Source organism: Hyperolius riggenbachi, chromosome 12 (assembly GCF_040937935.1).
Source record: "Hyperolius riggenbachi isolate aHypRig1 chromosome 12, aHypRig1.pri, whole genome shotgun sequence".
NCBI lineage: Eukaryota > Metazoa > Chordata > Amphibia > Anura > Hyperoliidae > Hyperolius > Hyperolius riggenbachi.
In genome coordinates, this window is record NC_090657.1 from 234,486,135 (window position 1) to 234,497,718 (window position 11,584).

General features: G+C 44.8%; 1 protein-coding gene across 3 annotated transcripts in view; it reads left to right on the forward strand.

Moving 5' to 3' along the window:
- Positions 1 to 11,584, forward strand: part of ABCA5 (ATP binding cassette subfamily A member 5) — a 230,244-nt gene that overhangs the window by 117,326 nt on the left and 101,334 nt on the right. For all 3 annotated transcript variants that reach the window (XM_068263315.1, XM_068263316.1, XM_068263317.1), the window contains one exon: positions 9,969 to 10,108. In XM_068263315.1, the coding sequence (XP_068119416.1) occupies positions 9,969 to 10,108 (140 nt within the window). The remainder of the gene's footprint in view (positions 1 to 9,968; positions 10,109 to 11,584) is intronic.

Here is an 11,584-nt window from a genome sequence, read left to right on the forward strand (position 1 = left end):
TCTTCTCCAGTCTCTCTCTTCTTTCTTCTCCAGTCTCTCTCTTCTTTCTTCTCCAGTCTCTCTCTTCTTTCTTCTGCAGTCTCTCTCTTCTTTCTTCTCCAGTCTCTCTCTTCTTTCTTCTCCAGTCTCGCTCTTCTTTCTTCTCCAGTCTCGCTCTTCTTTCTTCTGCAGTCTCTCTCTTCTTTTCTCCTTTCTTCTCCAGTCTCTCTCTTCTTTCTTCTCCAGTCTCTCTCTTCTTTTCTCCTTTCTTCTCCAGTCTCTCTCTTCTTTCTTCTCCAGTCTCTCTCTTCTTTTCTCCTTTCTTCTCCAGTCTCTCTCTTCTTTCTTCTCCAGTCTCTCTCTTCTTTCTTCTGCAGTCTCTCTCTTCTTTCTTCTCCAGTCTCTCTCTTCTTTCTTCTCCAGTCTCGCTCTTCTTTCTTCTCCAGTCTCGCTCTTCTTTCTTCTGCAGTCTCTCTCTTCTTTTCTCCTTTCTTCTCCAGTCTCTCTCTTCTTTCTTCTCCAGTCTCTCTCTTCTTTTCTCCTTTCTTCTCCAGTCTCTCTCTTCTTTCTTCTCCAGTCTCTCTCTTCTTTTCTCCTTTCTTCTCCAGTCTCTCTCTTCTTTCTTCTCCAGTCTCTCTCTTCTTTCCGCTCTTCTTTCTTCTCCAGTCTCTCTCTTCTTTCTTCTCCAGTCTCTCTCTCCTTTCCGCTCTTCTTTCTTCTCCAGTCTCTCTCTTCTGTCCTCTCTCTTCTTTCTTCTCCAGTCTCTCTCTTCTTTCTTCTCCAGTCTCTCTCTTCTTTCTTCTGCAGTCTCTCTCTTCTTTCTTCTCCAGTCTCTCTCTTCTTTCTTCTCCAGTCTCTCTCTTCTTTCTTCTCCAGTCTCTCTTCTTTCCTCTCTTCTTTCTTCTCCAGTCTCTCTCTTCTTTCTTCTCCAGTCTCTCTCTTCTTTCCTCTCTTCTATCTTCTCCAGTCTCTCTTCTTCTCCAGTCTCTCTCTTCTTTCCGCTCTTCTTTCTTCTCCAGTCTCTCTCTTCTTTTCTCCTTTCTTCTCCAGTCTCTCTCTTCTTTCTTCTCCAGTCTCTCTCTTCTTTCCGCTCTTCTTTCTTCTCCAGTCTCTCTCTTCTTTTCTCCTTTCTTCTCCAGTCTCTCTCTTTTTTTCTCCAGTCTCTCTCTTCTTTTCTCCTTTCTTCTCCAGTCTCTCTCTTCTTTCTTCTCCAGTCTCTCTCTTCTTTTCTCCTTTCTTCTCCAGTCTCTCTCTTCTTTCTTCTCCAGTCTCTCTCTTCTTTCCGCTCTTCTTTCTTCTCCAGTCTCTCTCTTCTTTCCGCTCTTCTTTCTTCTCCAGTCTCTCTCTTCTGTCCTCTCTCTTCTTTCTTCTCCAGTCTCTCTCTTCTTTCCGCTCTTCTTTCTTCTCCAGTCTCTCTCTTCTGTCCTCTCTCTTCTTTCTTCTCCAGTCTCTCTCTTCTTTCCTCTCTTCTTTCTTCTCCAGTCTCTCTCTTCTTTCCTCTCTTCTTTCTTCTCCAGTCTCTCTCTTCTTTCTTCTCCAGTCTCTCTCTTCTTTCTTCTCCAGTCTCTCTCTTCTTTCCTCTCTTCTTTCTTCTCCAGTCTCGCTCTTCTTTCTTCTGCAGTCTCTCTCTTCTTTCTTCTGCAGTCTCTCTCTTCTTTCTTCTGCAGTCTCTCTCTTCTTTCTTCTGCAGTCTCTCTCTTCTTTCTTCTGCAGTCTCTCTCTTCTTTCTTCTCCAGTCTCTCTCTTCTTTCTTCTGCAGTCTCTCTCTTCTTTCTTCTCCAGTCTCTCTCTTCTTTCTTCTCCAGTCTCTCTCTTCTGTCCTCTCTCTTCTTTCTTCTCCAGTCTCTCTCTTCTTTCCGCTCTTCTTTCTTCTCCAGTCTCGCTCTTCTTTCTTCTCCAGTCTCTCTCTTCTTTCCTCTCTTCTTTCTTCTCCAGTCTCGCTCTTCTTTCTTCTCCAGTCTCGCTCTTCTTTCTTCTCCAGTCTCTCTCTTCTTTCCTCTCTTCTTTCTTCTCCAGTCTCTCTCTTCTTTCTTCTCCAGTCTCTCTCTTCTTTCTTCTCCAGTCTCTCTCTTCTTTCCGCTCTTCTTTCTTCTCCAGTCTCTCTCTTCTTTCCGCTCTTCTTTCTTCTCCAGTCTCTCTCTTCTTTTCTCCTTTCTTCTCCAGTCTCTCTCTTCTTTCTTCTCCAGTCTCTCTCTTCTTTCTTCTCCAGTCTCTCTCTTCTTTCTTCTCCAGTCTCTCTCTTCTTTCTTCTCCAGTCTCTCTCTTCTTTCCTCTCTTCTTTCTTCTCCAGTCTCGCTCTTCTTTCTTCTGCAGTCTCTCTCTTCTTTCTTCTGCAGTCTCTCTCTTCTTTCTTCTCCAGTCTCTCTCTTCTTTCTTCTCCAGTCTCTCTCTTCTTTCCTCTCTTCTTTCTTCTCCAGTCTCGCTCTTCTTTCTTCTGCAGTCTCTCTCTTCTTTCTTCTGCAGTCTCTCTCTTCTTTCTTCTGCAGTCTCTCTCTTCTTTCTTCTGCAGTCTCTCTCTTCTTTCTTCTCCAGTCTCTCTCTTCTTTCTTCTGCAGTCTCTCTCTTCTTTCTTCTCCAGTCTCTCTCTTCTTTCCGCTCTTCTTTCTTCTCCAGTCTCTCTCTTCTGTCCTCTCTCTTCTTTCTTCTCCAGTCTCTCTCTTCTTTCCGCTCTTCTTTCTTCTCCAGTCTCTCTCTTCTTTCCGCTCTTCTTTCTTCTCCAGTCTCTCTCTTCTGTCCTCTCTCTTCTTTCTTCTCCAGTCTCTCTCTTCTTTCCTCTCTTCTTTCTTCTCCAGTCTCTCTCTTCTTTCCTCTCTTCTTTCTTCTCCAGTCTCTCTCTTCTTTCTTCTCCAGTCTCTCTCTTCTTTCCTCTCTTCTTTCTTCTCCAGTCTCGCTCTTCTTTCTTCTGCAGTCTCTCTCTTCTTTCTTCTGCAGTCTCTCTCTTCTTTCTTCTGCAGTCTCTCTCTTCTTTCTTCTGCAGTCTCTCTCTTCTTTCTTCTGCAGTCTCTCTCTTCTTTCTTCTCCAGTCTCTCTCTTCTTTCTTCTGCAGTCTCTCTCTTCTTTCTTCTCCAGTCTCTCTCTTCTTTCTTCTCCAGTCTCTCTCTTCTGTCCTCTCTCTTCTTTCTTCTCCAGTCTCTCTCTTCTTTCCGCTCTTCTTTCTTCTCCAGTCTCGCTCTTCTTTCTTCTCCAGTCTCTCTCTTCTTTCCTCTCTTCTTTCTTCTCCAGTCTCGCTCTTCTTTCTTCTCCAGTCTCGCTCTTCTTTCTTCTCCAGTCTCTCTCTTCTTTCCTCTCTTCTTTCTTCTCCAGTCTCTCTCTTCTTTCTTCTCCAGTCTCTCTCTTCTTTCTTCTCCAGTCTCTCTCTTCTTTCCGCTCTTCTTTCTTCTCCAGTCTCTCTCTTCTTTCCGCTCTTCTTTCTTCTCCAGTCTCTCTCTTCTTTTCTCCTTTCTTCTCCAGTCTCTCTCTTCTTTCTTCTCCAGTCTCTCTCTTCTTTCTTCTCCAGTCTCTCTCTTCTTTCTTCTCCAGTCTCTCTCTTCTTTCTTCTCCAGTCTCTCTCTTCTTTCCTCTCTTCTTTCTTCTCCAGTCTCGCTCTTCTTTCTTCTGCAGTCTCTCTCTTCTTTCTTCTGCAGTCTCTCTCTTCTTTCTTCTCCAGTCTCTCTCTTCTTTCTTCTCCAGTCTCTCTCTTCTTTCCTCTCTTCTTTCTTCTCCAGTCTCGCTCTTCTTTCTTCTGCAGTCTCTCTCTTCTTTCTTCTGCAGTCTCTCTCTTCTTTCTTCTGCAGTCTCTCTCTTCTTTCTTCTGCAGTCTCTCTCTTCTTTCTTCTCCAGTCTCTCTCTTCTTTCTTCTGCAGTCTCTCTCTTCTTTCTTCTCCAGTCTCTCTCTTCTTTCTTCTCCAGTCTCTCTCTTCTTTCCTCTCTTCTTTCTTCTCCAGTCTCGCTCTTCTTTCTTCTGCAGTCTCTCTCTTCTTTCTTCTGCAGTCTCTCTCTTCTTTCTTCTGCAGTCTCTCTCTTCTTTCTTCTGCAGTCTCTCTCTTCTTTCTTCTCCAGTCTCGCTCTTCTTTCTTCTGCAGTCTCTCTCTTCTTTCTTCTCCAGTCTCTCTCTTCTTTCTTCTCCAGTCTCTCTCTTCTTTCTTCTCTTCTTTCTTCTCCAGTCTCTCTCTTCTTTCCTCTCTTCTTTCTTCTCCAGTCTCTCTCTTCTTTCCTCTCTTCTTTCTTCTGCAGTCTCTCTCTTCTTTCTTCTGCAGTCTCTCTCTTCTTTCTTCTGCAGTCTCTCTCTTCTTTCTTCTCCAGTCTCTCTCTTCTTTCTTCTCCAGTCTCGCTCTTCTTTCTTCTCCAGTCTCGCTCTTCTTTCTTCTCCAATCTCTCTCTTCTTTCTTCTCCAGTCTCGCTCTTCTTTCTTCTCCAGTCTCTCTCTTCTTTCTTCTCCAATCTCTCTCTTCTTTCTTCTCCAGTCTCGCTCTTCTTTCTTCTCCAGTCTCTCTCTTCTTTCTTCTCCAATCTCTCTCTTCTTTCTTCTCCAGTCTCTCTCTTCTTTCTTCTCCAGTCTCGCTCTTCTTTCTTCTCCAGTCTCGCTCTTCTTTCTTCTCCAGTCTCTCTCTTCTTTCTTCTCCAGTCTCTCTCTTCTTTCTTCTCCAATCTCTCTCTTCTTTCTTCTCCAGTCTCGCTCTTCTTTCTTCTCCAGTCTCTCTCTTCTTTCTTCTCCAATCTCTCTCTTCTTTCTTCTCCAGTCTCGCTCTTCTTTCTTCTCCAGTCTCGCTCTTCTTTCTTCTCCAGTCTCTCTCTTCTTTTCTCCTTTCTTCTCCAGTCTCTCTCTTCTTTCTTCTCCAGTCTCTCTCTTCTTTCTTCTCCAGTCTCTCTCTTCTTTCCGCTCTTCTTTCTTCTCCAGTCTCGCTCTTCTTTCTTCTCCAGTCTCTCTCTTCTTTCTTCTCCAGTCTCTCTCTTCTTTCCGCTCTTCTTTCTTCTCCAGTCTCTCTCTTCTTTCTTCTCCAGTCTCTCTCTTCTTTCCGCTCTTCTTTCTTCTCCAGTCTCTCTCTTCTGTCCTCTCTCTTCTTTCTTCTCCAGTCTCTCTCTTCTTTCTTCTCCAATCTCTCTCTTCTTTCTTCTCCAGTCTCGCTCTTCTTTCTTCTCCAGTCTCGCTCTTCTTTCTTCTCCAGTCTCTCTCTTCTTTTCTCCTTTCTTCTCCAGTCTCTCTCTTCTTTCTTCTCCAGTCTCTCTCTTCTTTCTTCTCCAGTCTCTCTCTTCTTTCCGCTCTTCTTTCTTCTCCAGTCTCTCTCTTCTTTCTTCTCCAGTCTCTCTCTTCTTTCTTCTCCAGTCTCTCTCTTCTTTCCGCTCTTCTTTCTTCTCCAGTCTCGCTCTTCTTTCTTCTCCAGTCTCTCTCTTCTTTCCTCTCTTCTTTCTTCTCCAGTCTCTCTCTTCTTTCCTCTCTTCTTTCTTCTGCAGTCTCTCTCTTCTTTCTTCTCCAGTCTCGCTCTTCTTTCTTCTCCAGTCTCGCTCTTCTTTCTTCTCCAATCTCTCTCTTCTTTCTTCTCCAGTCTCGCTCTTCTTTCTTCTCCAGTCTCTCTCTTCTTTCTTCTCCAATCTCTCTCTTCTTTCTTCTCCAGTCTCGCTCTTCTTTCTTCTCCAGTCTCTCTCTTCTTTCTTCTCCAATCTCTCTCTTCTTTCTTCTCCAGTCTCGCTCTTCTTTCTTCTCCAGTCTCGCTCTTCTTTCTTCTCCAGTCTCTCTCTTCTTTTCTCCTTTCTTCTCCAGTCTCTCTCTTCTTTCTTCTCCAGTCTCTCTCTTCTTTCTTCTCCAGTCTCTCTCTTCTTTCCGCTCTTCTTTCTTCTCCAGTCTCGCTCTTCTTTCTTCTCCAGTCTCTCTCTTCTTTCTTCTCCAGTCTCTCTCTTCTTTCCGCTCTTCTTTCCTCTCCAGTCTCTCTCTTCTTTCTTCTCCAGTCTCTCTCTTCTTTCCGCTCTTCTTTCTTCTCCAATCTCTCTCTTCTTTCTTCTCCAGTCTCGCTCTTCTTTCTTCTCCAGTCTCGCTCTTCTTTCTTCTCCAGTCTCGCTCTTCTTTCTTCTCCAGTCTCTCTCTTCTTTCTTCTCCAGTCTCTCTCTTCTTTCCGCTCTTCTTTCTTCTCCAGTCTCTCTCTTCTTTTCTCCTTTCTTCTCCAGTCTCTCTCTTCTTTCTTCTCCAGTCTCTCTCTTCTTTCTTCTCCAGTCTCTCTCTTCTTTCCGCTCTTCTTTCTTCTCCAGTCTCGCTCTTCTTTCTTCTCCAGTCTCGCTCTTCTTTCTTCTCCAGTCTCTCTCTTCTTTCCTCTCTTCTTTCTTCTCCAGTCTCGCTCTTCTTTCTTCTCCAGTCTCGCTCTTCTTTCTTCTCCAGTCTCTCTCTTCTTTCCTCTCTTCTTTCTTCTCCAGTCTCTCTTCTTCTCCAGTCTCTCTCTTCTTTCCGCTCTTCTTTCTTCTCCAGTCTCTCTCTTCTTTTCTCCTTTCTTCTCCAGTCTCTCTCTTCTTTTCTCCTTTCTTCTCCAGTCTCTCTCTTCTTTCCGCTCTTCTTTCTTCTCCAGTCTCTCTCTTCTTTCCGCTCTTCTTTCTTCTCCAGTCTCTCTCTTCTTTCCGCTCTTCTTTCTTCTCCAGTCTCGCTCTTCTTTCTTCTCCAGTCTCTCTCTTCTTTCTTCTCCAGTCTCTCTCTTCTTTCCGCTCTTCTTTCTTCTCCAGTCTCTCTCTTCTTTTCTCCTTTCTTCTCCAGTCTCTCTCTTCTTTCTTCTCCAGTCTCTCTCTTCTTTTCTCCTTTCTTCTCCAGTCTCTCTCTTCTTTCTTCTCCAGTCTCTCTCTTCTTTCCGCTCTTCTTTCTTCTCCAGTCTCTCTCTTCTTTCTTCTCCAGTCTCTCTCTTCTGTCCTCTCTCTTCTTTCTTCTCCAGTCTCTCTCTTCTTTCCGCTCTTCTTTCTTCTCCAATCTCTCTCTTCTTTCTTCTCCAGTCTCGCTCTTCTTTCTTCTCCAGTCTCGCTCTTCTTTCTTCTCCAGTCTCTCTCTTCTTTCCGCTCTTCTTTCTTCTCCAGTCTCTCTCTTCTGTCCTCTCTCTTCTTTCTTCTCCAGTCTCTCTCTTCTTTCCGCTCTTCTTTCTTCTCCAATCTCTCTCTTCTTTCTTCTCCAGTCTCGCTCTTCTTTCTTCTCCAGTCTCTCTCTTCTTTCTTCTCCAGTCTCTCTCTTCTTTCCGCTCTTCTTTCTTCTCCAGTCTCTCTCTTCTTTCTTCTCCAGTCTCTCTCTTCTTTCCGCTCTTCTTTCTTCTCCAGTCTCTCTCTTCTGTCCTCTCTCTTCTTTCTTCTCCAGTCTCTCTCTTCTTTCCGCTCTTCTTTCTTCTCCAATCTCTCTCTTCTTTCTTCTCCAGTCTCGCTCTTCTTTCTTCTCCAGTCTCGCTCTTCTTTCTTCTCCAGTCTCGCTCTTCTTTCTTCTCCAGTCTCGCTCTTCTTTCTTCTCCAGTCTCGCTCTTCTTTCCGCTCTTCTTTCTTCTCCAGTCTCTCTCTTCTTTCTTCTCCAGTCTCTCTCTTCTTTCCGCTCTTCTTTCTTCTCCAGTCTCTCTTCTTTCCTCTCTTCTTTCTTCTCCAGTCTCTCTCTTCTTTCTTCTCCAGTCTCTCTCTTCTTTCTTCTCCAGTCTCTCTCTTCTTTCTTCTCCAGTCTCTCTCTTCTGTCCTCTCTCTTCTTTCTTCTCCAGTCTCTCTCTTCTTTCTTCTCCAGTCTCTCTCTTCTTTCTTCTCCAGTCTCTCTCTTCTTTCTTCTCCAGTCTCTCTCTTCTTTCTTCTCCAGTCTCTCTCTTCTTTCTTCTCCAGTCTCTCTCTTCTTTCTTCTCCAGTCTCGCTCTTCTTTCTTCTCCAGTCTCGCTCTTCTTTCTTCTCCAGCCTCTCTCTTCTTTCTTCTCCAGTCTCTCTCTTCTTTTCTCCTTTCTTCTCCAGTCTCTCTCTTCTTTTCTCCTTTCTTCTCCAGTCTCTCTCTTCTTTCTTCTCCAGTCTCTCTCTTCTTTTCTCCTTTCTTCTCCAGTCTCTCTCTTCTTTCTTCTCCAGTCTCTCTCTTCTTTTCTCCTTTCTTCTCCAGTCTCTCTCTTCTTTCTTCTCCAGTCTCTCTCTTCTTTCTTCTCCAGTCTCTCTCTTCTGTCCTCTCTCTTCTTTCTTCTCCAGTCTCTCTCTTCTTTCCGCTCTTCTTTCTTCTCCAGTCTCGCTCTTCTTTCTTCTCCAGTCTCGCTCTTCTTTCTTCTCCAGTCTCTCTCTTCTTTCCTCTCTTCTTTCTTCTCCAGTCTCGCTCTTCTTTCTTCTCCAGTCTCGCTCTTCTTTCTTCTCCAGTCTCTCTCTTCTTTCCTCTCTTCTTTCTTCTCCAGTCTCTCTTCTTTTCTCCTTTCTTCTCCAGTCTCTCTCTTCTTTTCTCCTTTCTTCTCCAGTCTCTCTCTTCTTTCCGCTCTTCTTTCTTCTCCAGTCTCTCTCTTCTTTCCGCTCTTCTTTCTTCTCCAGTCTCGCTCTTCTTTCTTCTCCAGTCTCGCTCTTCTTTCTTCTCCAGTCTCTCTCTTCTTTCTTCTCCAGTCTCTCTCTTCTTTCCGCTCTTCTTTCTTCTCCAGTCTCTCTCTTCTTTTCTCCTTTCTTCTCCAGTCTCTCTCTTCTTTCTTCTCCAGTCTCTCTCTTCTTTCTTCTCCAGTCTCTCTCTTCTTTTCTCCTTTCTTCTCCAGTCTCTCTCTTCTTTCTTCTCCAGTCTCTCTCTTCTTTCCGCTCTTCTTTCTTCTCCAGTCTCTCTCTTCTTTCTTCTCCAGTCTCTCTCTTCTGTCCTCTCTCTTCTTTCTTCTCCAGTCTCTCTCTTCTTTCCGCTCTTCTTTCTTCTCCAATCTCTCTCTTCTTTCTTCTCCAGTCTCGCTCTTCTTTCTTCTCCAGTCTCGCTCTTCTTTCTTCTCCAGTCTCGCTCTTCTTTCTTCTCCAATCTCTCTCTTCTTTCTTCTCCAGTCTCGCTCTTCTTTCTTCTCCAGTCTCGCTCTTCTTTCTTCTCCAGTCTCTCTCTTCTTTCCGCTCTTCTTTCTTCTCCAGTCTCTCTCTTCTTTCTTCTCCAGTCTCTCTCTTCTTTCCGCTCTTCTTTCTTCTCCAGTCTCTCTCTTCTGTCCTCTCTCTTCTTTCTTCTCCAGTCTCTCTCTTCTTTCCGCTCTTCTTTCTTCTCCAATCTCTCTCTTCTTTCTTCTCCAGTCTCGCTCTTCTTTCTTCTCCAGTCTCTCTCTTCTTTCTTCTCCAGTCTCTCTCTTCTTTCCGCTCTTCTTTCTTCTCCAGTCTCTCTCTTCTTTCTTCTCCAGTCTCGCTCTTCTTTCTTCTCCAGTCTCTCTCTTCTTTCTTCTCCAGTCTCTCTCTTCTTTCCGCTCTTCTTTCTTCTCCAGTCTCTCTCTTCTGTCCTCTCTCTTCTTTCTTCTCCAGTCTCTCTCTTCTTTCCGCTCTTCTTTCTTCTCCAATCTCTCTCTTCTTTCTTCTCCAGTCTCGCTCTTCTTTCTTCTCCAGTCTCGCTCTTCTTTCTTCTCCAGTCTCGCTCTTCTTTCTTCTCCAGTCTCGCTCTTCTTTCTTCTCCAGTCTCGCTCTTCTTTCTTCTCCAGTCTCGCTCTTCTTTCTTCTCCAGTCTCGCTCTTCTTTCTTCTCCAGTCTCTCTCTTCTTTCCTCTCTTCTTTCTTCTCCAGTCTCTCTCTTCTTTCTTCTCCAGTCTCTCTCTTCTTTCCGCTCTTCTTTCTTCTCCAGTCTCTCTTCTTCTCCAGTCTCTCTCTTCTTTCATCTCCTTTGTTGTCCAGTCTCTCTCTTCTTTCATCTCCTTTGTTGTCCAGTCTTTCTCTTCTTTCCTTTCTCTCCACTGTCTCTCTTGGCTTGTCCCCTCTTTTCAGTAGGGCTCACTTTCCTATCTGCCCCTCAGTAGGGCTCACACACCCCATAGTAGGAAGTTTGTTGCCACTGTGTCCCAGAATCCTCCTGTCTCTCTTCCTTCCTCCGACTGACTTATTTTATTGCATCTCTTTCTTCAGCATGGACATTAAACCCGCAAGTAACGTGGCTTCCGTGTCAGCTCTGGTCACGCAGCACGTCCCCGGGGCCAGCCTCTCTCTCGCCACGGAGAGCTCCCTCATATACAGCTTGCCTCTGAAGGATGTGGACATATTCCCAGGTGAGGCTTCTACCTTTCTGCACAGGTGTTGGGGGGCGTCCCAGATAACCAGGGGTCTGAGCTGCCCACACCATCTCCAGCCACGGGTTCATTTTGATACTGGATAAAGGGGAAGAAGGTTTTTGTTGCAGTCTGTGTCCCCCTTCTGAGAAGTTTTCTCATGGTTCAGTCTCTTTTAGTCCCCCTTACTTTCCAAGTGGTTCTGGGTCACCCCGAGCTGCTGGGGTATTCTGTTGTCATGGTTTCCTGCTTAGTGACATTCAGTGCTTTCAGCAGAGACCTGGCCGAGTGGCCGTCACTCAGTCAGGGGATTGTCTAAAGATGTCCATTAATGGTACAATAATTTTCCTCAGATGCAATCATTCGATCAGACTTGCGGGACTGTAAGTAATTGGAAGTTAATATTGATTGTCCCATAAATGGGTCGATTCAGGAGTTTTCTCTCTCTTCACATACGATCGTAAAATCCAACATTCCAGTCAACAACATTCTGTATTCCAGCCTACCATGGAATGATTTGCAGATGATTGTGTCCACATCCTGCATGGAGCTGATAGAATGATCCACCTGAGGAAACTATCGTACCGTTAATGGGCAAACAGACAACAGCAGTAACCTGTCTCTAACACAGGTGTGTGTGTGCAGTGTGTGTGTGTACAGTGGGACAGTGTGTGTGTACAGTGTGTACTGTGTGTACTGTGTGTGTGTACAGTGTGTGTGTGTACAGTGTGTGTGTGTGTGTACAGTGTGTACTGTGTGTACTGTGTGTGTGTGTACAGTGTGTGTGTGTACAGTGTGTGTGTGTACAGTGTGTGTGTGTGTGTACAGTGTGACAGTGTGTGTGTGTGTACAGTGTGTACTGTGGGTGTGTGTACTGTGTGTGTACAGTGTGTGTACAGTGTGTGTGTGTACAGTGTGTGTACAGTGTGTGTACAGTGTGTGTGTGTGTGTACAGTGTGTGTACAGTGTGTGTGTACAGTGTGTGTGTGTGTGTGTGTGTGTGTGTGTGTGTGTGTGTGTGTGTGTACATACAGTGTGACTGTGTGTGTATATATGTATACAGTGTGTGTGTGTGTGTGTGTGTGTGTGTGTGTGTACAGTGTGTGTGTGTGTGTGTGTGTGTGTGTGTGTGTGTGTGTGTGTGTGTGTACAGTGTGTGTGTGTGTGTACAGTGTGTGTGCGTGTACAGTTTGACAGTGTGTGTGTGTGTGTACAGTGTGACTGTGTGTGTGTGTGTGTGTGTGTATATATATATATATATATATATATTAGTGTGTGTGTGTGCGTGTGTACATGTACTGCGTGTGTGTGTGTGTGTGTGTGTACAGTGTGTGTGTGTACAGTGTGACAGTATGTACTGTGTGTGTGTGTGTGTATTCTATATGCTGTTTTATGAAGGCAAACTTTTTTCTGTCTCTTTTAAGCTTTGTACCCACGTGGCGATTTTTTTTCCCCGACGATTTTTTTGAGCGCCGA